General features: G+C 38.0%; 2 protein-coding genes and 1 long non-coding RNA gene across 5 annotated transcripts in view; 2 read left to right on the plus strand and 1 right to left on the minus strand.

The window, feature by feature from the left end:
- FAM81A (family with sequence similarity 81 member A) overlaps positions 1-8,040 on the plus strand; it is a 17,257-nt gene extending 9,217 nt beyond the window's left edge. For 2 of the 3 annotated variants that reach the window (XM_035335924.1, XM_035335925.1), the window contains 5 exons: positions 3,078-3,207; positions 4,382-4,488; positions 4,771-4,906; positions 5,257-5,452; positions 5,875-8,040. In XM_035335924.1, coding sequence (XP_035191815.1) covers positions 3,078-3,207; positions 4,382-4,488; positions 4,771-4,906; positions 5,257-5,452; positions 5,875-6,014 — 709 coding nt within the window. In that variant the 3' untranslated portion in view covers positions 6,015-8,040. The remainder of the gene's footprint in view (positions 1-3,077; positions 3,208-4,381; positions 4,489-4,770; positions 4,907-5,256; positions 5,453-5,874) is intronic. The other variant, XR_004753569.1, reaches the window with a different exon arrangement.
- A 3,462-nt stretch (positions 8,041-11,502) lies between these two features.
- LOC118172082 lies at positions 11,503-18,248 on the plus strand. The gene is made up of 7 exons (XM_035335758.1): positions 11,503-12,109; positions 13,808-14,158; positions 15,449-15,865; positions 16,785-16,880; positions 16,984-17,011; positions 17,121-17,155; positions 17,984-18,248. Exons 1-7 carry the CDS (start codon positions 12,034-12,036, stop codon positions 18,142-18,144), a joined length of 1,164 nt encoding a protein of 387 aa, XP_035191649.1. The 5' UTR covers positions 11,503-12,033; the 3' UTR covers positions 18,145-18,248.
- LOC118172083 lies at positions 12,122-24,307 on the minus strand. The gene is made up of 3 exons (XR_004753546.1): positions 24,269-24,307; positions 23,923-24,009; positions 12,122-13,413 (listed from the first exon to the last, which is right to left on the minus strand). It is a non-coding gene; the product is annotated as an uncharacterized LOC118172083 (long non-coding RNA).
- Between the last annotated feature and the right edge of the window lie 717 nt (positions 24,308-25,024).

Here is a 25,024-nt window from a genome sequence, read left to right on the forward strand (position 1 = left end):
TATATATATATATATATATATACACACACACACATATATATATATAAGAACATTACCAATATGTGCGTGTCATTTTAGCATAACTTTATAGCATCCTCTTGCAGAGCATTGGCATAGTTCTCAGCTTTTTCTAGTCATTGATGATACTGCATAGAACAGCCATTGCAATTTGATTTCTTAGAGACAAAAGGCAATGAAAATATTCTTCAGGGTGCCAGAAAAGGAACTACTGCTTTTGCTTACTAACATTTGGAAGACAGTTGTTTGATAATTACACTGGTTTTATTAAACTTTTTTTTTTTTTTTTATTTTTGTTTTATATTTTTTGGATTTATACTGGATTCTGAAACTCAGAATACTTGGTACTACAAAGTCTTCTCTCCATTTACTCTTCCTATACTAATTTCATTTAAGTACACAGTTTGGTAATCATAACTTTTAGAAAACATCCTCCAATGTCAAATAACAGTACAACAAACCCATCCTAGTGCATCTTTGGCCCAAATTTCAACAGTGCAACTGCAACATGAAAAACTGCTGTGAATAGTTGCTATGGCCTGCTCTCTTCATTCTAAGCACAAAGAGTTTTTTGTTGTGCATTTCTTTGTACAAAATGGTTTTCTATAAAATCTTAAGTGTTGCGTAAGCTGGAAGCATATCTATTTTTTCAAACTGATTTTTTTATATCCTTATCCTCAGCTCTTACATTTTTCAATTAGTATTCTTCCTATAAATCTTAATCTATTTCTCATTTCTTTCTTTGGGCTTTTAAGATGACCAGACCTCAAAAGTTGATTTCAAATTTTGTCTCTATCCATAGTCCACTGGCTTCATCTATAGTCTGATCTTACTATTAATTATATGAAATATTTCTGAACATTTGATATAAATTGTATTTTTAAGAAGGATTTATTGTAATTTTAACATGAATCTAAGAAGAAGTCAGAGCTTTCTGAGATATGGAAAATTGAGCAGGTATTGTAATGTGCCTCTTATCTGTAAACAAAGAAAAATTCCAAACTATAATGAACCATTTTTTTTTAGATTACCAATTTTCTTCCCATCCATCGTGCAGGAGGAAACCTAAACCAAAAGTGTCATAAATACCATGGTTTTCTGTATGTTCATCTTCATACTGTTTACTTTTTTTCTGCACTATTTGAAGGCTAGTGGAAGCATCAAATAAAATTGTTATAAGTCTTAAACTCAAAATATATACTCAAATAACTGGTATCAGGATCTCATTCTGTGTATATAGCATACTACTGTTCTTTTGCAGGTAAAAACAAATCAGGTGTTTGGGATTACATACAACATATATAGCAAAGAGTCTGCTTTGACCACTTGAACACTGAGAATATTGTTTTAAAAAATATCCCAGGATAAAAATGAAGTGCATTCCATAACTACATTGATATTTAAAATGCATTACAACTTTTGTTTTTAAAGGGTGCCAATTACAGTATACGTGTAGAAATACTAAATAATACAATTAATAGACACCAGCTTGACACTAAATTAACAGTCAGAATTTTTAAATTTTCAGTTACCACACAACTACACGACCCTTTTGATCATGTAACCCAGGTCCACAAAGAAGAGATGCCCTATGATTAAATCCGTAATACTAATTTGCCTTCAAAGCAATTACAGATGCCCACTCTTTACTTTTGGTACAGCAGTTTCAAAGCTGTTGCTTTTTATATTTTCTCCAATGCCTCAGAGAAACGAGAGTTTTTTTTTTTTTTAATTAATTTTATTTTTTTGAGTTCACAGGCTTTTGGTGAATAGATTTGGCTTCTCTTGCCTTTCTAAAGGAACTGCTGGAACTACCTGATTCTTCTAAGACCTAGAAGTCACTGCTGTGTAAACTATTCTGCTCTTTTTACAGATATTACTAATCAATCTTGCTATGCTGAACTGCTCAACTATAAATTACTTTCTACAAGCTTTCTAATTTGTGATATTTTGCATTATTTATTATTTTTATATTGAAATTTTACTGTCATATTTATAGTAACAGTTGTTACTGTAACCAAGGTGATGAAAGCACATTTTGAAGTGAAAGCTTTCCAACTGAAACATGAGTTAAAAGAAGTTAAAATGTGTCATAGCTTTGCATAATGACTTACCCTGCCATAGTTTGTCCTATTTTACTGCCTTTTTCCCCTTTAAATTGTAACTGCTGTCTGTTCTTCATCAGTTTCAGAGATCAAATTTAGTAACTTTGGTTATTATACATCTAAAATATATATATATACATGACTCATACTTTGCAGGGGTCTTATTCCTGAAATTACAGTACTTATATTTGTACAGCTCAGTTAATGTCCTTATTGTATTACTGTAGATGAAATCCACCTGATTAAAGTATTTTTGAAATGTTGTAGGAAATGCATGTATTCTATAGCACATTTGCCCTTAAAATATTACAGCACTGAGAAATGTTCCAACGTGAAGAAAGGAAAGTAATTATTATGTGCCAGTACTGCATTTTGTAGTCTTTAGCAAGACAAAATTGGCATGGCTTTAAATGACAGCTTTACCTAAATACAGACTGTTAGCTAAACCATAACTTTTCCCCACATTGTTTACTACAAAAATTGTGTACCATTATTTTGCAAAAGAAAATAAAAATAAGAATGTAAGACTCAGAGGAGCACAGCTACAATAACGGAAAAGTTGTCTTCAGTTAGTTAGGCCTCTAGCTATATAGGCCAAATCTTACAGGCCATGACAGATGTCTGCTGGAATATGACAGAAGTATGACACATTGAAATCCTGCATATCTTTGAAATTGTAATGTGATTACCCCAACTCTGATAACAACACAGTCTACACGTATTATGCCAGAGCCAAGAAAACAAGAGCGCATTGGGTGTTTGACTTCTATTCCCATTCAGGAACAGTTTGATGGCTACAGTGAGATATATTATCATTCTTACAGCCTCATAAGACAATGTTTTGCTAGACAACCATCACTTTCACAGAAATACCCAGTCTAAAATGGATAATTTTAAAAGCCTGGACCTTATGTTCTATTCAGCCGTTGCTTTGGTGTTTGTTTATTCCAACAGGTGTGATGCCGGGTTAGCCAGACTGTCTGCAGAACATAAAATTACATATGAAAGACTTCAGAGCCTAAGTAAAGACCAACACACCTCTAAGCTGATCTTAGAATCTAAAATCAAAGAGGCAGAAATACAGGTACAGTATTTAGACCCAAGTGATCCGCCTATGGGTAAGAATTACAGTGTAATTCAAACACACACCATTATTGTTAATTACTTTCCTGGGAGTTCAGAGATTTAAAGATGGAGAGTTATATCTGCTCACAGTCCTTATTAGATTGAATATTGCTACATAGCTACATTACTGCATTGGTCTAACCAGAAAAAAAGTCCTTAAATTATTGCCTTTTGTATGCTGTGCAGAAGGGCCTAGTGTTTAAAGGTACCTACAAAGTCTTCAGGAATGAGCAACCATCAGTGACTACTGATGTGAACAGTTTCTCGAGGTCAGAATGTTAAGGAGACATGGATGTTCTACAAAACCACTGTAACAATGCAAGCTTCGGTTTACCCTGTATGTTTTGGCCTTCCCAAAATTATTTTGCGTACATTTGAACACTATTTTTGAAGGTCAGCAAAACAAAGCTGTTTTGTGGCTCTAGGAATCCCTTAACCTATCTGTTGGCTTTCTTTCCCATTGGGTATGAGAATGGAATTGAGCACTAAATAGAAGCAGAGTCTTGAGACATTGCAAAAAGGGTTCTTCATAACTCTGTCTCAAAGCCTTCTCATTTTCTTAAGTAACAGCAATATTTTGCACCTTCACTTTGTGGTAGGTAAATGGTTAAAATTCACGTTTTCTCACAACACTCAGCATGCCAGGAATATATTGTCACAAATCTTGTAAACAGAACAGTATGTTTTGTACTGCCACGACTGCTTTTGTGAGAAACACTTTATGTTAGCAATAACCAATCCCCAGTCAAATCCAGCACTTGTATCACTGCAGTAGGCATTACACGAGAAGTGCCGAAGACTGTCACCCACTCGCTGTGGAGGGTCTGCATAATTGACACCTGGCGATGTATGGGTTGTGTAAATCCTGCTGCCTCAGAACAGGATGATGCTTTCAAGGCAAGACTGTTGACTTTATTTATGGCTGAAAAAATTACAGCCTTCATAGTGTTCCTACTTTTGTCTTGTGAGACAATATACTTTCCATGATAAAGTAAAATGCACAAACTCAGTAATTTTAGAAGCATCAGCAATACAGCGCTTCTTTATAATCTCTTCAACAGATACCAAAATGTCCCAAATGAGACTGTGGCGAAATGCTGTTGAAAAATCTTAAGTTCTGAATTCTGTTCCAGATTTCTCACCTTCTGAGCAGAGTGGAGCAGTCAATAATGCAGCAAGAGGCAAAGCTGAAGGTTGCGTACAAGGAGAGCACGCAGCAGCTCCACCTGCTGGACACCAAGTGAGTGAGCTGCCACCGGCCCGAAGAGCCGATCCCATGGTTTTCAGTGCCGCAAAGCGTTGTGACATTTCATATAAATACTTCTGTTCTATTTTCGCTATTTTCCAAAACGATGTTGCCTGCCTTGTCCCGTTTAGTAACCTTAAATTTTTAAGATTTGCTTTGATATGGTATCAAGAATGCAGTAATTATCATTAAATTTTTGTTGTCGTCATTAAAAAATGCTGCTGAATGACTGAAAATTCTGCTCTTTTTATCTCCTAATTTGTATTATGCTTTTAGATTAAAAAACGCTATTGAGGAACTCAGCAGCCAGATTTTGTCTGCACGCAGCTGGTTGGAACAGGAACATGAAAGGATTGAAAAAGAACTTGTGCAAAAGCTGGACCAACTCTCATTGACTTTCAAGGAAACCACGGTAAGTTTCATTACAGTCTCCTAATACTTCTCAGGAACTATTCAAAAACATTATGAGTAACTGGAACTTTCAGACCTCCCCAATATTTGTAGAACTCTTTTCATTGATGTCAGGCATAGCATTCCCACAGCCTGAGAGTCTTGAAATAAATCTGACCACTTTAAAAACATCAGTATTTTAGCCTACTACCAAGTCAGTTTAAAGTGTTTTCTAAAATAAATTTTAATTCCTTATGCCTTTAAATTCCACATAAGAAAAGGTGATTAATCAATACCTATTGCATATCTGGGAAACACCACACTAGTTTCATATGCAAAAGAAACCATTAAAATTATTTTTCCTGGCTCCAGGAAATGAGTGAAAGAGCTATAGAGATGAAATTCAACCAAATGTCAGAGAAAATTGACAAAATAGAAGAAATACAGAAGATAACCATGGAAACACAAGAAGCACAACAGACTGAAGAAAAGATAAATATTCGCATTGGCAAACTTCAAAATGAGATTAATGAAGACATAAAAGAAATGAAAGCTGAAGTTAATGCTGGTAGGACTATAATCAATCAAGATCTTTCTTCTGAATTGTGGTAACACTGACTGACCTTTAATACTCTTCAAAATGTCTTTGTACTAAAGTATTTTAAAGACACTGCGGCTAAACGTAGTGGTTGCATCTGTTGCATTTAAAAGGGCTTTCACTAAGTGTGAAGATCACAGAAACAAGAGGTGACATCTTAATAGCTTAGAAGTGCTCCCCCTGAACCTACATAAGCACAGTTGGGCTGCAATCAGGGGCATTGTTGCCATCAGCACACCAGCATAATTAGAGTCTTATTTTTTTTTTTCAGAACTTTTGCTATTTTTCTAGTGTAGAATTGAGTGTTATGGTAGGAGGCATATTCTGATATTAACCACATCATACCCTTTTGCTTTATATTATAAACTAATTCAATTCTCATGTGCCATTAGGGTTTGCAGCTATCTATGAAAGCATTGGGTCTCTACGGCAAGTTCTAGAAGCGAAAATGAAGCTTGACAGAGATGAGCTACAGAAGCAGATCCACCAAATGAAGCAGGAGATTCCAGCATGGGGAGAGGCTGGACCGTGACTGCAAGATTTTGTCTGAGATGAATATTTCCCTGGCTAATAGGCAGACTATGATCTTGTTCCAGTCTGTCATCCAAATGTAATGCATGTACCGAAGGACATGCTGCTGTTGCACAGGTTTGTATGTTTAAGTGGTAAATGCAAGCTTTTAACAGATCAACTGACAGGAAGCTTTATGGGCTGAGGTGCTGATTTACCACTGCACTACTCTAGTTGCTCTCAGGAGATTACCAACATAAAACTAGAGTAATATATTGGTGAAGCTGGCACCTAATTTTCTAAAGGCATTTCAGTGCTCCCCAGTTTTGTAGGCTTGATCAGGCAGTTATATGCTTATATGTATAAGCATCTCGATATATTCTTTTTTAAATAAGAAGTTGATAACACTTGTTTATTATCAGTTCGGCAAGGTTCTCCACCATGATACAAATTACTATGTTTGAAGTCACCGGACATTTTTGCAGTGACCTTCTCTACTATTGACTCCCTGAGGAGACAGAATTGGCACCAAACAGACCGATTTTCAAAACTTAGATACTGTCAGAAACCTTTTGTTTAGCTGTGCAAATATCCTGTGTGCGTGCGTACGTGTGTGTGGAAACTAAATAGTATTATATAATGTAGTTGTAGACTAAGATGATTCATGAACAATATAAGAAACAACTTGTGATCCTATGTATTGTGACCTTTTTAAATGAATAACCAAGTAGACTTGAGACAAGGTAAAAGATTTATATACAGTATTTTATAAGCTGGGCATGTGTTCCTGTGACTTGTTTCATTATATTACTATTAACTTTGAAAGGTTTGAAAACAAAAGAAAAAGTGATGATCTGGAGATAAAGTCTGGAGAATTTTGTGTAAAATAAAATGCAGTTTATGATCTGCTTAGCAATTTCTATTGAAGTAAAACAACTAACTCTTCAAATTTAAGTAGACTTTAATAATTTAGTAGGTCCAAACTAGTAATTCATGGTATTTTCAAATAATAATGGTGCTTATTTCCATTCCCTAATAGTTTACACACTGAAAATGAGCACCCATGCAGCATATTAATCTAGATGGGAAAAAATGTATTTTGATTCTTTATCTTCATTCAGAGCTTGTTATTGCTTATGTTTTCAAATCACGCAGGTTTAAGCAGTCATGAAGAATAACAGGCTTCATCCAGTATCCTATTAATTTATACAGTAAACATATTAATTTATACAGTAAACAGTACTTCATGTGCAAAAATACCATAAATTTGTACAAGTGTTATTGCCAACTTGTACAAGTTGATACAATGTCTTTCCATTGTCTTTAACAGGCCTTTCTTTTAGCCAATATTTCAAAACCATATTCCTGTTTGGACAACCAGTGGCAAACGTCTCATCACATCCATGACACAAGGTTTGGCCCACACAGTCACCATATTAAAAAAAAATGCTCCAAAAACATAATGTGCATGAAGTAGGACAGTGAACTGTGTAAAATCAGGAAAATATACATGTCTTTACAGGATTAGTGCCTAAGTTGATATTTACTTCCTATATAGTTGAAAGTATTTTAATGCATCAAAGATACCTGAGCTTTTTGCAACTCTGGCTTCTAGTGCTCTCTGATAACAACACTGCCTCTGTTATTCCTGTTTTGTATCATCACATGCTGTGGAATGTATTTACAATGGCAGCTAAAAGGCAGGCCCAGTTCTCTAAAGGGACACAATGAAATGCTTGCAGGTATGCTCTAGGAATTGTCTTAATACTTCATTCTTTCATCATTTCTGTATTCTCATCTGTTTTTAAATATTTAGCCAAGTACAGTGGGAAAGCTATCACTGGTGTTTTGTAAAAAGACACACACCTTGAACACACAAGGAAGCAAAAAAAGATGAACAAAAACTCACTTTTTCTTCTGTAATTGCAAATCTGTACCTGAGAGAGTCTTGTACAATATGGAAGAGTTTACAGGGAAACAGAGAAACAGTTTATGTATGACTAATAAAACGTTTCTCTTGTAAAATCTCGTGTGATTCATCAGACATAAAAAAATGTAGAACATCCTAGCTAATTTTACTTCTGCTGTTTTCCCTAAATTTCAGCTAAGGTAAATAACCAAACCAGAACAAAACAAAACAACACACACAACAACATTGAAAGGTGAGCTCCTATCAAGCAATGTATTCCAGTTACAAAGAAGTGCTATTGGAGGAAGTTTTCTGCACAGACTAGGCCTACAAAATCTTGACTGCACCTTCTGTCAGGGAGTGTTTGTCTCTGGTAAATAACAGCTGAGTTCTTCAACATAGAATTAGAGTCCCTACATCTTTCTATCTTCTTAAAATTATATAGCAAAAGCTTCTCATCAGGCAGAAACAGCCTGCCCCCAGGGGAATAACTATAGTCAGGAGGACAGTATTATGGATGCTGTGTTCTAGGAAAGCTTGATTTTAAAAAGCAGAAACCAGTTCTAAACACTGACCTGCACAGATCCTGCAAAGCTAAACAGGAGGACATAGCTGTGCTTGAAGGTGGAGCTGCCCCTTTATTTTTCCTTTCCATGTTGGTCTCCAATGACATTCCTGTGTGTTAGGAGTGCTAATTTCATTCCTTCAGGAACGCAGAGGGCTTCTGATGGAGGAAGTAATAATTTCTCCGCTCAACCTAAGTACGTATGTTAGTACCTCCAGGAGTCACTATCTGTACAGCACCAAACAGGCTGCCTTTTCTCTCCACAAAGGGAGAAAAGAAACGTAGTGAGAAGAGGTAGTGTTATTCTGGGTAATTTTCAAGGTTATATTGAATCTCTATTACCCTGAAGGAAAAAAACTACTCCGTAACTCTTGCTGCTTTAAACTGAAATAGCCTTTGCTGGACATTGGTTTGTTCCAGTTGCTTGACTATGATCCCAGCTTCCATAAAATAGGAGGTAAGACTTTAATGTCTTCAGAGCTTGTGCTGACTATAAAGCTTAAGCAATACAGAAACAAAGGTATGCAATGTTTTTCTTAGGGGATACAGAGCTTCTGAACAAAGAATAAAAAACAAAACAATCCCCCCCCCCAAAAAAAACAAAACAAAACAAAACAAACAAACAACAAAACAACCAATAATAATAATAATAAAACACAAAAAATACAACCACAAAACAAAAGGGTAAAAAAAAAAAAAAAAAAAAAGGAAAAGCAAAGAAGACCCACTATTCCCTACCGCTAATGACTTCTAACACAGCATGAGACCTTGAATCAGCAGGTCCAGCACTGGCCCCTGAAGAAAAACTCTCCTTTCTCAAAAGGTGTGGCACACTTAGTAGATGAGCTCAGGTAGCAATTCATATCTCACTCAACGGGGAACTTCTTTCTGGAGTACGCAAAGTACAGGAGGCAAGAATAATGACTACATTCTTCTGGACTGAATGAGTTCTCGTTATGCAAACATTTACAGAACCAGGGATTTCCAGGGTATCTGCAACTCCAAACTGTGTATTTGTAGAGTGTCCCAGTTCTATAAATTTAAAACCAGATTTCATCACTTTAATGGCCTTTAGTAATATGAGATAAAGAAAGTAGATAGGATCTGCTGCAATGCACTACTTTAAATGCTGAAACATCCTTGTGATTGAAGCACAAGAGTTGCATTTCCAAGAAAGTTTCTGAAATCAGAAGACTTTGTCCCTCCTCCTCTCCCCACGACTTTAAAGAACCTGCAGTTACACATGTTGATAACTGTGCAGCTGAAAGCAAGTATGAGGAGATTACGTAGTGAATCAACAAACCCCAAAGCTCTAAACTCATAGATAAAATCACTCAGGTGGGATAGAAGAAAATTGACAAGTGATGCCAGTATTTTTTGATTTGCTTTTTAGGGAGCAATGCTTCCTTAAACTTACTAACAAACCTGAATATCTAGGCTCCAACTCTGGGTATTAAATTAAAATCAAATCAAACCAGATGCCAAAGCAAACCCTAAGTAGAACCCTTTCTAATACAATACAAAGAAATGATGTTGCATGAGGTGAGTGGAAGGACTCTTGCTCGGGCATGGAAACCAGGAGTTCACACGGGAAGCTCAAGCTAAATTTGCCAAGGTTTCTTAAACTGATCCCATTGCCTAAACAACTGGCCAGACTCCAATACGTTTCAGTGAATGCTTTTCATGAATGAGAAGTCAAGCAAGGATGTTACCTAGCATACACATGACTTACTCAGAGCTATTTACCAGGTTTCTCTTTCTAAAAAACTAGCTTTCCTAGGAAACACAAACAGAAGGCCTACAGCTGGAAAAAAAAAAAAAAAAAAAGTACAGACACATTCATTTCCAGAATCCAGTTTATGATTAAGCATTTTAAATCTGAAAGGACAAGAACAACAGGTTTTATGAAATCTTTTTGTACATATCCCTTATTTGCATACCCTGTGGTTCTTTCTTTATCTCCCTGATAAGAAGTGTGATTTGGCTTTATCCAACACTGGCCAAAACAAGATTTGCATGCAGTAAAAATGTCACCACAGGTGAATATATGGTACCAGCAGTGTCTTGATGCTTCCTGTTTCTGCTTTTAACTTATTCACTTCTGCTGCTCACTCTGCACAGTGTGGTTAATAAAAACGTAACAGGAACTAAGGTCATAATCAGAAATTTATTGTAAAATGTACAGCTTTACTTCCTCTTAAGAAAAATTTCTTAAGCTGCTATTTAGTTCTCATCATAGCCTTTTAGAAAATCATATTTTTTTTTCTGGGGAGTTTCATTCAAGCGATACACATGTATACTGCTACTGATCAACTAATAACCAAGACACAAGGACTAAGTGCCTCCTCAAGCCAGGGGTTCCCAACTTGTCTTTTAAATAGCTATACATGAAGAGATAACACTTCTTATTCTTCACAGATACACCTTTTCTATATAATTTTCATTACTCGCATCCCACACTGAGTTACCGTACTATGCCAGTACTAATATAAGAACTATCTAGAGAAGGCATGAACTTACAGGCAGGTTATTTCTGGGAAATAAATAAAAATGGCAAAGCCTACTGCAGACACATTTTATGTATTTTATGCTTTAAGGAAGAGAAATATAAACACTTCTGAAGAACAGCAACAAATGACCACAGAAATTTCTTATTTACTGACGCTGATCCCAACAGCTGCCTGTGGCCCAACCCCAGTAACATCACTGCTTGGGAAGTTGGAGGGGGCAGCAGTGGCAGGAAAATGGCTGGAAGGCCTTAACAGTAATGGCACTTTGTAACGCCTTGTGTGCTTCAAACAGCTGTTGAAATAAAACTGCACTTTCAAACCTGCCTCTGTGTGGGAAGGCGTGTTGTTTCTGTGATGCTGCTCTGCTGGCTCAGGTGCAGTTCTGGCTGCACATTGGAGCTGTGGTTCTCCTAGGAGTGCTCCCGAGCAGGGCCTCTGGCCCTGGGCTGCCCTCGCTTGCCAGAGCTGCTGCTTGCTGGCACCTGCCTGCTGCAGTGCTGGCCCTGGCCAGCTACCTGGAGGAGATCCTGGCCACCATGGGCAGGGCAGGGGTTTACTGGGTCCCCTCTGGCTGTCCTTTTTCTACCAAAGATTTCCTCATACTTCTTGGGAGTACACCTCTGCTGCTGATGCTCCTGTGAGGACAGACATGGACAAACAACCTTCAGGTCCAGTGACAAGACTGCTGTAACATCCTGGTGCTTACCGTGATGTACAGCAGCCTCAGAGAGGCTGGGAAAGCACTCTAGGACAGCAGACATGCTACTGGAAATAATGGCAGCACTTCACTGATACAGGGGCTCTCAGGTTTTAAAGTGAATGATGTCTATGCAGACAGTAGCACGGATCTCATCCCTGTGTTGGCCCTTTGTTTCTTGCCACACACTTCCTCCTTGAGAAGAGGCTCTGCGGAAGATATGGTGAGAGAAGAGCATTTTGAGGGAGGAAAGGCTGTGGTTTTGCATGCTGTCAGCACTTCCTTTTCTTTGTACTTCTTTCCTCCCTGTCCATCTTCCTGAGCACTATTTAGAGTTCAGAAGCAAGAGAACTGAAAAGGATGAAGACTTTCTCCTCCTTTTTGCAGAAAGTAATAACCTTCCTGACGATCATGTCTTTTCTAGGAGAAATAACAGGTATGTTTTCTTTTCACATAAATCATTCGAATTTTCTAATTTCTCACTTCAGATACTTGTAAGCTTTTTTTTCTTTGTTGTTTTAAGTACATTTGGTAGAAGTATCTGAACACAGATATGAGTCGTCAGCTTGATCAAGCAAGTGGCTATGGCCATGCTTCCAGCCCTGAAGGGCTGCCTTTAACAGCTATCACAAGAGCACTTCCCAGTCTCATAGCAGCTCTGTGAGAAAGAACTGATGGGCTGATGGGCAGGTGAATGGGGGAAGAGGAATGAGGGAAGGCTTTGAACAAGCTACAAAGCGACTTGGAAATGTCAGAGCACTGTTCATTACCCCCAGGGTCAGGGCTTTAGCAACTACCCTTTAGTACATAGGAAACCGTAAGCAGCTGAGGCAGGATGTCAATAATATTTCTACTTATGGCTGTCTGTCATTTCCTCCAGTTACTCCAACTGTTGATAAGTAGACATATTTATGGAGTTTTCCCAGCCAAAGGGACAGACAACTTGCAAACACTATCTTTTTTAATTGACTCGTTTTCAGTCTCGCTTATTCTAGGGTATTACAAAGTATGAGACCATAAAGGCCAATTACTTTGCCTCAACACAGCCTGCCATTGCTGGTTATGCAGATCCAGCCCTATTTAAGGCTTTGCAGCTAACTGCGGGGACTTGACTTCAATGAGCTAGAATCCTCCAGTGTATTAAAAAATAAAATATATATTGACATGCACTGTTGGCTTTGTTTGATATCTGCTGCATAAAAATATCAAAGGTGGATTCTAGTTCGACATATGAGTATTTTCAGCTGCCTGCATTAAACGTTTGCAGAATCAGAGGCTTGCACTTATGCCCAGCAAGGTACAAACAGCGGGCAAAATCTGTCATGCAAATGTAGTGGCTGATTGCAGCTGTTCCTTCTCTAGTTAAACTATGTGGCCTTTTTAAGGTACAGAAATGTCTCTCTGTACCCTATTTTCATCTAGTATCACTAATGTGTTCAGAAGCCTTCACAAAAATGCTCTGTTCAGCAAAGCCTATATCTAAAGCCTATATCTATGCCTGCACTGCATTGTTTGGTCAGTGTTAGTATTGCTTTTTTCCATTACATTGCTCTCTTCAACCCAAGACTGTCAATGCTGTTCAGAGGGCTTTATCCTAGAGAGCGCTGCCGGGAGTGCAGGGAGAGTGAGAGCGCAGTGCTTGGTGCTGCTGCTGGGAAGAAGCTGAACACACCCAAGGGGAACACAGCAGTATACACTTCCTTACAAGAAAGGATCCATCACTGCATTTGCAATACATCTCTGTTGTCAAAAAAGAGGAAACAAAACCATAATGTTGTATCCAAGTGATAAGACAAGGGGAAATGGCCTGAAATTGTGCCAGAGGAAGCTTAGGTTGGATATTATGAGAAATTTCTTTAGTGAAAAAGTGTTGCACAGCATTGGAATAGGCTGCCAAGGGTAGTGGTTGAGTCACCATCCCTGGAGGTCTTCAAGAAACGTCTAGATGTAGAACTCAGTAGCATGGTTTAGTGGTGGACTTAGGTGTACTAGGTTAAAGGTTGGACTAGATGATCCTTGAAGTCTTTTCCAACTTAACTGATTCTAAGATTCTATGATCTCACCAAGAATTTTAATGATCAGGCTATCTTTCTAGATCACTTTGCTTCACCAACCCTTTAAATATGCTTCACAGGCGAAACTTTCTTTCGTCGACAAGAACATGAAAATCTTGCACTTCAGTGCAACCAGCAAGCTGCTAAAGGAAAAGCAGAAATAGCTTGGTATATAGCAGACAGCAATCTGCAGCAATTTAAGTTAATTAACTGCTCATCCAAGGAGTCTACTTTCTCATGTGGAAAAAAAGGGGGACCTTCAGGCTGCAGTGATACCTTACAAGTGGCCCACATATCCCCTGAAGGAGGGCTGTTTGCATGTGGAGCAGTTCCTAGTGACAGAACACCAGCAACTTGCCCGCTGTTTCACAATGTCTCTCACTGCAAGCACTACAACTTCTTTCTTACACAGACAACTTCTTCCACACAAGGTGAGTGATGCTTTTTAATCAGTGTGTATTTCCATACTTCTCTTAATAAGCCTATCTTCAGCTCAGATGCCCACTAAGAGTATTGGTAAACTTGAATTAAAAAGGAGACGATTCCAAGAATGTTGCTCTGTGGCGCTATCTAGGCCTCTTTTCTTACTGTATCTTAGATACAAAACCAGAATTCTTTGGAGAAAAGAAGATGCTTAGTAACAGGATATATAACCGCAACTTGTGACTCAACCAGAACACTGTAGGAGAACAGGAACCTCAGAAAAACTAAGGAAGTCAATGGTTGAGAAGTGTAAGAGAAGCTGCTGAAAACATTAAATGCATATCAAAGAAAACTAGAATTAAGGAAGTCCAGTTGGTACTTTACACTTCTCAAAGTTTTATTGTTTCAGGTTGATCTACATCCTAACTCCTAGCATCTTCACTTGCAATATGCTCAGCCATTTAAAACAAGCAAGCAAACCAACAAATCTGCCCATTGATCTTTCCCTTCTTCATTTCTCCATAGACACATTTTATCAGAGATACAGGAGCAAAGCAAGTGCCAGGTATCTACTTTCACTTGTCGCAGACAAAGTAAGCCACTGCAATATATTTTAAGCAAAATGAACTTTAAGCTACAGGTAACAGCACCTACAGCCTTGGTTTTAACTCTGCTTTCTGAATTCTGTACTCAGAAGGGCATCTTTGCCAAGGCTTGTGATTTTTATTTTTTTAGATGAACAAATAGCATAAAGGTTCTTAAAAAGATTTGGATTAGACCTGTGAAAGTTTTCTGAGGACAGGGTGTTGTGCCAGACTGGCACACTGATGACATTAGGGAGTTCAGTTGATAACTTTCTAAGTTAACCCAGGAAAGCACAGATTTGCTATGTAACACCCCAGTGGCAAGAACAGTGTGACCAGAGACAAACCACTGACAGCATATGCTACTGTGTTAACAACAGACTACTTTGCTTTTTGTATGCTTTCTTAAATTATCAAAGCATCATCCTTTTTGAGGCAATACTGCCTAACAATGTATGTAGATGCCAAGCGTTAGAATTATTACCAAGAACTCAGTTATCTCAGTACCAGGTAGTTAGTTTGGCATTATTAACGAATAAAAGAATTGTTATTCAGATGTAACAGAGCACAAGTGTTTTAACTGAATTACAATTCACTGTGTAAAGCACTGTTTGATCTGCGGTTCTTCATGAAGCTTTCACACTTCAAAATATTTCCAGGTCAGACTCACATTTGCAACATTTTTTGTGTTTGTTTTTCTGTTCATTTCCTCAGTTTCAGAAAGTGAGTCCTTAGACAGTGTTCCTGAAACAACAAAGAGCAGCCTGGTATTTGAAGACAACATCACTTTGTCATGTGAATTTGAAACTACCTGCTCAGGAGAATGTTTTGCTCTGTATTGGATCAGAGCTGCGAAAACAAGTGAATGCATTTTTTCTCTAGCAAATGAAGCTGGGACCTCACGGTTGACTTACAACGAGCATTGCTGTATCGATGAAGACATCCGTGGACGATTATTGAACAATACCGACTTCAGTTCAACTGACAAAAAAAGTAACGTGACTATTCTGAATGCTACTAGTTCTGACAGTGGAGAATATTTATGCATTGTTACTATCTGGACGAATGGCAAACATGTGTGGAGAGTTGCTAACAACCTGTCTGTGGAAGTTCGGAAAGACAAAGCTACATGTAAGTTGAAGTTGTATTCATAACAGACTGTAACTTGGAGAGGTGACATCTGTCCTAATCCAAGAAATTGCACCTGGTTGTCATAAAGATATTGTATTCTAGCACTAGATTTAGTCATGCAAAATCCTACCTCCCAAAAATATGATAAAAAAATATTTTTCATTTTAACAAGCAAATAGATTGTTCTATTTTCATTTAAGTTATTTAAAGAACAACTCTGCATCATGGTCTGTGACATGCAGCTACTTAATTTGTCTGCTATTTCACACAGAATACTTTGTGGATGAATTATTAAATTGCATCACATAAAAATCAACTCCGTATTTGTAGTGGTTGTACGGACATGAAGAAAAATAGGAAAATGAATGACAATGTAAGTGGATGATCGGCTCAGCATAATCTCTTTTATGATTCATGTTTGAACAATGCCAAGTGTGAAGACAGTCTTGCTATCGTGTTACTTGCTGCCAGCTGCTGCCTAGATGTGCATTAGTATCATTCAGCCACCTTCCTGCGGTAGAGCACTAAGCCTAAGGACCTGAGAAGTTACGGGAGCAGGATAGGCAGCACTAGAGGCTGCATCCCATCTTCTTAAGGGGAGGCAGAAAATAGAAAGACCTTGCCTGCCCTCCTACTCATGCTATGCTTTGAGAATACTGCAGTACCACTACACATCAATAGTTTTGTTTGGATTTTAAATGAAGGAAGTTTGCCTAGAGAAATCAAGATATTTCCCAGGATACAATACCCCGGAGTCATCCAAAATAAGGTTTATATGTAAATTATTTCCACAGTAACTAAAGATCAAGTGATCACCTGTAAACCACTATAGATTACATTAAAAAAAAAAAATCTATCTTGACCCAGAAGTCACTATCACATCATGTTCTAAATACTATATCAATTTTATTTTATTTAGATATACAGTGGTATATTGCCTCTGGAGCTATAGCTGGAATTATTTTTCTCTGCGTCGTAACATGGCTAACCTATCTCAAGACAGCCAAATCAAAAGGTAAGGAACACATTCTATTATCTTGTTGAATTAAAGCTACTAAGTATCATTTTTACGAATACTTTAGTTATTGGAGTTTCATAATTTCTTTTATCTGTTTCAGGAAAAAATTCATCCACAGAATTTACCAGGTATTTCCTTGAAAACACTTACATCCTGGAGTATTGAAAATTAATTTTAAAGTTACTTACATTTGAAAGACATGACTATAAACAGACCTTTTCATCCTTTCCATTTTAGGAATTATGATGTTGTTGGAAGCCCAGAAGATGAATGTAAGCAAGAAGTTTTGAACAACCTTCTGAAGTGGTTACCTTCAAAGTAGATTTATCAGGGTTTATGTATAGACAAGGGCTCAGGTGGAAGTTGCTTGCTGGCAATTACAACAAGATTTAGAGGATGCAGGCTCTTCAGCATTAGCTTCCTTCCAACACACTGTCCCCACCTGCAACTCCTTGCAAGGATCATGTTTACATAGCTTCCAAAGTGAATTTAAAGATGGTCTTGATGTAAAAAACAAGCATACACGTGGGGGTTACCGCACAAAGAGCTATCCTGCACTAGCTGTACACTGCTCCGAACCTATCCACGTACACAGGCACACTATTGTCTGTGTATATCTTCCAATATCATGCTGTCAATTCTTCTTGGCAATTGAAACATACGAAGTGAACTAGGTTAAGTAAGCTGTAGATACTTGAGGAGGCCAGTCTACACCAAATACTAGAAGCTCTGTTTCATAGAATGGTTTGGGTTGGATGGGAACTTGAATAAAGAGACATGATGAGAAAATTCTTCATGATTTGTGACCTTAGTCAAGTTAAGATCTCCCCATCTTAGGCTTCTGTTCTCCAAATGAAAGAAGAATGCAAGCCCATTGTTTCATAAGGTGGGAAGACATACAAAAGTGCCAGTCCATACCGTAGGTGGTAGATCGCTTATCTTAATTCAGACTTAGAACAGAGTATGAATTAGCATTTGGTTGCAGGGCAGAATGGATTTTTATTTATTCATTCACTAAAGGGGACAAGTACTTTTCCTTTAAATATCAGAATAAGAAGTTTTAACCCTGTGAAATTCTTATATCCTTTTGTTTTTCACAGGTTCTCCATATGCAACAAGTTGTGTCAATGACATGCAAAGAAGTGAGCACCTTTATTGCCATGTAACAGGGACTTATGCAAAAGTCTCTGCCACAGATAACAACATGGCTTCTGGGACAGGACTGGAAGCAGATATACATACGGTATATGCTGGTGAATAAGTTTCAGCTACATCAAGATAGGAAGTTGAAAGTATTTCTTTGCAAAACACATGGCAGACTGAATAACATCCTGGCTAGATGCGTACTAGCTTCACCACTAGCATGTTTGTATACTCACAGATCAATACATTTCCAATGTGTGAATCACCAAATAAAATGTGTGCTTTATTATTATTATTTATACTATAGCAATATGGAAAAGTTGTTTCTTCCTGCCCTTTTCTACCAATAAAACTGTAGGTTATAGGTTTTGTTTCAGGCCGAAATGCCTGGCTAATACAGATGAGTATAACTCATCCTCCGCAAACTTTACACTAGAAATGTGTATGACCTAGATGGTCACTGAACAAGACTGATGCTGTACACAAAACATGCAAGATGGGAAGTGCAAGGAGCTGTGCAGTGATCTTGCTCTATGTGCAAGCTTGTCATCCTGCTAAGGCAGAAACCGCCCCTCCTAAGCACTTCTGGGGCACAAACTGAAACAAAATGGAAGTCTGTGGAGAAGGGTCCCTGGCTGGCCACATCCAGAAAAAGCCAACAAGAGCACCTTTCGTAGATTCCTCGCTCAGTGAAAAGAGTCAGCAATTTGCTACTTCATTCGTCTGGAAGCAATATTTTTTTTTGCAAATTCTGAAGTTGCTGAGCTACAAATATTTCTGTAAAATGGTACAGATTTGCACACACTTCAGTAGTTGGGTTACATGACAATATTTTCTGGGAAGACTGAATATTTTAGCAAATACAAACCACATTTCTGATCTGTGGTTTATACATTATGTTTTTTGTTTGTTTGTTTCAAGTTTGACCAAGGTTTTTCTAAAAGGCATCCTATCTACTTGATAATAGGATAATATTAGATGGACCTGAATTGAGACTTGAAATGAATTTCACAAACTACTGAATAGACTTTACACACAGACTTCTTTTTTCCTTACAATCTTAACCTATGTAAATCTACTACACAGATTTGTTATCAAGATTACATATGACAGGAGGTTCTAACTGTTCTTCACAGTTTGAGTGAAAGCTAAATAGTTTGTGTTAGCCTGCTGGCAATCTGAAGTGTATGTAAAATTTAACTGCCCATACATACACCAAATTCTCACCTCTAAGGTTTAAAGACCTCTTTAGTCTCCAGGACTTAACTGGAAACAGAATTATGTCGGCAGTTACAGAATAACAATGTTACTTAGACTCATTAGGCAAGTTAATGATACAAATGAGAAGTTAAAAAGATTATCTTGACTTTGAAACCCGATCGTTTATGTAGTGCAGTTTTATATTGTGGATGTTTATCTTGTGTCCACTGAATTACAGCAGTATGTCAAAACCGTAATCACATTAGAGAAAAAGTGTGAAAGAACACACACCACAGTATACTTATATTACATCAATTTAATGTGAAATATAATCTTATCTCAATTTCTACATTTTCCTGCTCTACCTTCTCAGGTTATTAGCCATCATGGGCAGAGAACGCTCTCCTTGTGTCTGAATGTGCTCAGAAGACATATATTCCAGTAATGGAAAGGTCTAGTGAGAGACATGAAAAAAATTATGCCCTCATATTTGTAGGGAAGGGGTTCCTCCTGTGACCTTCCCTATGGCACACAAAATTCAGAGGTCATGTGAAAGAAAAACACTCAAAAATTCAATGCAAGTCTGCTATTGAATTGGCCACAGGGTGTCACCATTACTCTTGTCAATGAAAGGAAGGTGCCTGTTAAACCTGTGATCCGTAAATGCTCTACCACCACTGAGGTGGGACTGCAAGCGATTTAAACAATATTACACATTTTGACAAAAAAAAAAAAAAAAAAAAAAAAAGCATTTCAAAGACGTTGCTTCCTAAAGTTTCAATAAAGGCCAATGTTTCATTAATCACAGAATCATCTAGGTTGGAAGAGACCTCCAAGATCACCAAGTCCAACCTCTGACCTAACCCTAACAAGTCCTCCACTAAACCATATCCCTAAGCTCTACATCTAAACGTCTTTTAAAGACCTCCAGGGATGGTGACTCAACCACTTGCCTGGGCAGCCTATTCCAGTGACTAACAACCCGTTCAGTAAAGAAGTTCTTCCTAATATCCAACCTGAACCTCCCCTGGCACAACTTTAGCCCATTCCCCCTCATCCTGTCACCAGGCACGTGGGAGAACAGACCAACCCCACCTCGCTACAGCCTCCTTTCAGGTACCTGTAGAGTGCGATAAGGTCACCCCTGAGCCTCCTCTTCTCCAGGCTGAACCACCCCAGCTCCCTCGGTCGCTTCTCCTAAGACTTGTATCTCTTATAACCCATAACTTTCTAGGAAGGTGTAACAAAGTAGAACATTTAAAGTACAGGTAACTGAAAATTATAGAAGTTATTTTATGTTATTGCCACATTTGAAAAGGTAGATGCTAACCTGTTTACAACAATAAATAATAAACATTATTCAGCTCACAAAGCTCTTATGAGGGAATCAATCACTGTATTTTATACACTTGAATACATGAAGCACTGTGACCCAATTCCACACATGCTTTCCTTTCTGAGATTAATCTCACTAAAATGAACGTGGCAGCTTGCAGCACACGGTAAGCTGCTTGCTTACCTCTTTGCATGTGGAATGTTTTGTGAAATGTTGCAAAATAAAAGATCGCTGGTTTCTCGTATGATCTCCTGGCAAAAATAAATAATTAAAAAAAAATCACTCTAACATTTTGGGTTTCCAATTACCATGGACTAACAAGACAAAAGAACCACAGATAATATTATCACCATTAATTTGTATTGGTGTTCCTCCCTTCTCCAGAAGCAAGGGGAAACTAGGAAGATCCAGATAATACTGACACTGAGACAGAGCACAGTGCTGGAGCACTAGATCTGATTCATTTGGGCCCACAGTTTATAGCTTTCTGCCCTTTGTTTCAGTAAACTATCTAGCAGCAAGTCAATTATTTATGTTCATTAAGTTGCTCTGGTTGTGGTGATTCCAGCACCACATTGAATTCAAAACATAATGAGAAAAAAGCGAGGAAGGAATTTGGCATTGCTCTGTCCCTGAGCCCCTGATGCCACCTGATGTCACCACTGCTCTTGTCAAGGCAGGCAGCGAGGCTGCACGGCTTCGTGAATTGGCAGCTCTGGAGGTGACTTGAGCAGGCAGGGAGCACTGAGGGAAATCATTGAAGTAGTTTTGATAAGGCAAAATGACAACTGCTGTCCATAAGATATAAGACAAATTCATTAACAAAGACAAAAAATAGAGAGATCTGGTTAAGTACGAGCCCTTCTGGGGTCTGCTGAGGGCAGGCTGAGACTGCTCAGAGTCTGTGCACAAACAGACAGGAACACCACAGAGCAAACACCAGACCAGAGAAGGAAGCCCTCCTCCACCTGCAGCATCGTTAACAACAAAGCAAAATGAAATAGGAGAAACTCCATAAATAGGAAGACAGTTTTCTAATATAAGAAGCCAAGGAGAGGCCAAAAAACTCACACATAAAATGATGACTGTGAAGCTTTTTCAGGGCCAGTGACAAGCTGGAAAGAGTCTCCAGAGTGCTTGGAGAGCAACAAATGAGGATTTGAGGTAAGATCTAAACAAAGGGGCTACGAATAGAGTCATCTATATTGTTGCAAGGTAGTAAATTCACATCTGGCAAGGATGACAGAATATCATGGTATGAAGAACTGAACAGTATGATTTTCATAAAGATATTTTAATCATTATTCAGAAAGTTATGAAGGAGAAATAAAAGTTCACGGCTACATTCACTTGACCACCTCTCGCTATAGAAGTATTTGGAGAAGCACATTAAGGCCCAGCAGAACAACATCTGGCTCTCAGGGTCTTCTCAGCCCAGAGGCATGTGGGCACTGATTGCAAGTGACAAACAAGCTCAACTGTTATTATACTCTGCTCACAGAGGTAGGTAGTGGTTAATACTCAAACTTCTACACATCCATTCACGTGGCACCTAAAACATGTCTTAAATTTGGCATCTAAACAAGCCTGTTGCTTCATGAATGATGAACTTTGTTTTCCCAAGAGTTCAACACATTTAAAACACTTGACTCAGTGAAACCACAGTCACAAAGATGTCTAATGTAATTACAATACTGACCAATACCAGACTAACCCAGAACAGCTTGTGTGCATGCTAAGACTTCTTGTAAAAGTTTACTATCCACTAAATCAATGTCTTTGTGTGAGGTTAAAAAAAGAAGTGCAGAGAAGCATTAATGAAGTTGGTGCAAAAGAGAACGTGTAAACAACCAAAAGTAACACAATATCCTAGCTCTTATAAACTGCAGCCAGATTGTGCTCCTAGTTCCAGGTAAGTAGAGTAAAAGTCTTTTTCCCTGTGCAGACTTCTCTTCACTCAAGACAATGAGTTCAATATATTAATTAAGCCTGGTTAACTATCATCTTTAATTCACATATTACATAACTTGTTTTTATCCCCAAAAGCCAAAGAATCCTTTGTAAATAGACATTCTTGCTGAACCTTAGTTAGGTCTAAGCACACTGATACCATTTTGTTGCTTGCAGTAAGTATTACAACAATGTGAGTTATAGGAAATAGCGCACTACTGGTTTCAGTCCTCTCTCAGTATCACGCAGCAAGTCAGTAACAGGCTTAACAGTTCTGCTTATCTTCCTCAAACATCAAGCTTTAAATTATGCCACAGCAGCAAATAAATGCTATTTATACAAAGGTTGCTGCTCAAGTGTTCTATAAATGAGTATAGAGGAAGGGTTGTGCAATATCAACTCATAGTTAGTATTTAAATTTCTGCTCGTTTACACTTTAGGCAGGTTTCATTGCTGCTGTTTGCAGAGAATTTCAAAGCTCAGAGTTTAGTGACTCACTTCAAGTGTTTTTATAAATAACACTTTAAAAAAAATGAGAATTATTTGTCAAGGAAGTCTTCTGGGGAAAAAAGTTGTTTTTCATAACAGTTTCATTTTTAACCTATAGAAAGAGCAGATTTTCGTCTGTCATAAACAGTTATTCAGGAAGCAAAACATTCCTGTTCCAGCTGACTAGACCTTACAGGAGTCCCTCAGATATACTGGGAAAATTATTCCATTGAGGAAGATCTCCAGTTTAAAAGAATATGAGCTATTACTGCCTTAGACAAAATAGCACCATGTACTTCAATCACTGGTAGGTTATGTCAGACATATAAACGTGCCTTGTAATTAAGCCTCAATTCCACTAGTAATACAAGCATCATTTTAAACAGCCATTCTGATTTTCCCCGAGGGAGTTTTGAATTATTTTTCATAAGGTATGTCAGACAGATGGAGCATACGTGCCTTCTGCACAAAGGTAGGGAGAAGGACAACATTTAAGCCCTGCACGTATTCCCAGTGGTTCATAGCCACTTTGCCTTAGGTAGCTCTCTACCCAACACACTGCTTTTCACAGAACCCACTCCAGGTTCTCCATGTGGATTTAACAGACACCCAAATCAAAATTAGGAACCTTGCCTGGTTGGTTCTGCAGCCTCATCTAAACACGGGCTCCTGTTGTTAGCTCCTGGTCATTAAAGCCCTAGAATTTTCATTACATAGCTCAAGTTAACATCGGAGAGATGCAATTAAGCCTTGCAGACCTCAGAAAGAAAAGAATCAGAAGCAGAGCACTACAGAATATTTTACCATATTAGACTTTAAACTTATTTTCTTAGAATTCAATTGAATTTTCCCCAAAAGAAAACTCTCTAGAATCACATTGCAAATTCACAAAATGGTAAAAGAGAAAAACTGAAGACTTACCTGTCATCTTCATCTACCCTGTTTTGTGTCTCAGCTTCATCAGTCTAACCGTTATGCTCCTGTTTTTCCTCACAGACTATGCAGTGCCTATTGAAGAAAATGGATGCATGGAAAATACTTGAAAACTCCTTACTAGACTTAGAGCTTACAGAAGTATATTTCTCAAATAATTAACCTGAATACATGCTAGCACCACCAACAAGATGCTCTACAAACTCACAGACTTCATTAAAAATAAAAAAATGAAAGAGCCAGAAGTTCTACAAGCATTCATTTTTTAAATGAAAGAAATACCACATTAAAACCTTGTTAAAATTCAGTTAATTCTTCCCTAAAGGTAAGCTACCTTAGCTAGGCAGATACTAGTTCACTTAAATAAATAAATAAATAAATAAATTCAAAACAAGCCAACAAAAAAAGCTATCCATTCAATAGAGACAACATACTTAACAGAGCATCTCTATCTTCCCTGTTCCTGTTCTTAACCCTAAAATACAGTCAATCTTCCTCAGGTGGGACTCCATCAGTGTCCTGCTCTTTATCACCTGGCAACTTCAAATTCATAGAACAAACATCCTTCCTCCTCCTCCAAGGAATCCTAACATGTTCTTAAAGTTGCCACTTCTTCCTAAAACTAGGAAATTTATACAACAATATTGGGATTTGGTGCTGAATTTGACAACACGATGCATGAATTACAGAAGCTTATTATGCGCAGACAAAGAAGCAGCAGAAAACACAGAGCAGCTCAGAACACAGCAGAGAAATTAATGATTTACTGGAGTGACTCAACTTCAGGCCAGGTCAACAGTAAGGAAAAACGTGGTACTGCCAAACATCTGCTCAGTGAAGTATCCAAATCGAGATCACGCTGACAAGGCAGTAATCAGTCCTGTGTCACCAAATACCCCAAAGCAATCAGCAGTGAGTTAACACCTTTGTTTGGCTTACATAAGACAAATTCAGCTGATTCCCATTTTGCAAGAGACATTTGGGGAGACGGTGTTTCTGCAACATGCTTATCTGGGGATTTCTGGGCTTTGACACTCAAAACTTGCAGAATCAACAGTTTAGATGAGTTCATTACACAAGATTTTAACTT

The sequence above is a fragment of the Oxyura jamaicensis genome, chromosome 10 (assembly GCF_011077185.1).
Source record: "Oxyura jamaicensis isolate SHBP4307 breed ruddy duck chromosome 10, BPBGC_Ojam_1.0, whole genome shotgun sequence".
Lineage (NCBI taxonomy): Eukaryota > Metazoa > Chordata > Aves > Anseriformes > Anatidae > Oxyura > Oxyura jamaicensis.

Excerpts from the sequence above, each read along its gene's own strand:
- LOC118172082 (XM_035335758.1), top strand. The coding sequence starts at position 12,034 with ATGAAGACTTTCTCCTCCTTTTTGCAGAAAGTAATAACCTTCCTGACG. Across the intron at positions 12,110-13,807 it reads TTTTCTAGGAGAAATAACAG|GCGAAACTTTCTTTCGTCGA; the intron begins GTATGTTTTCTT and ends TATGCTTCACAG. Across the intron at positions 16,881-16,983 it reads CAAGACAGCCAAATCAAAAG|GAAAAAATTCATCCACAGAA; the intron begins GTAAGGAACACA and ends TATCTGTTTCAG.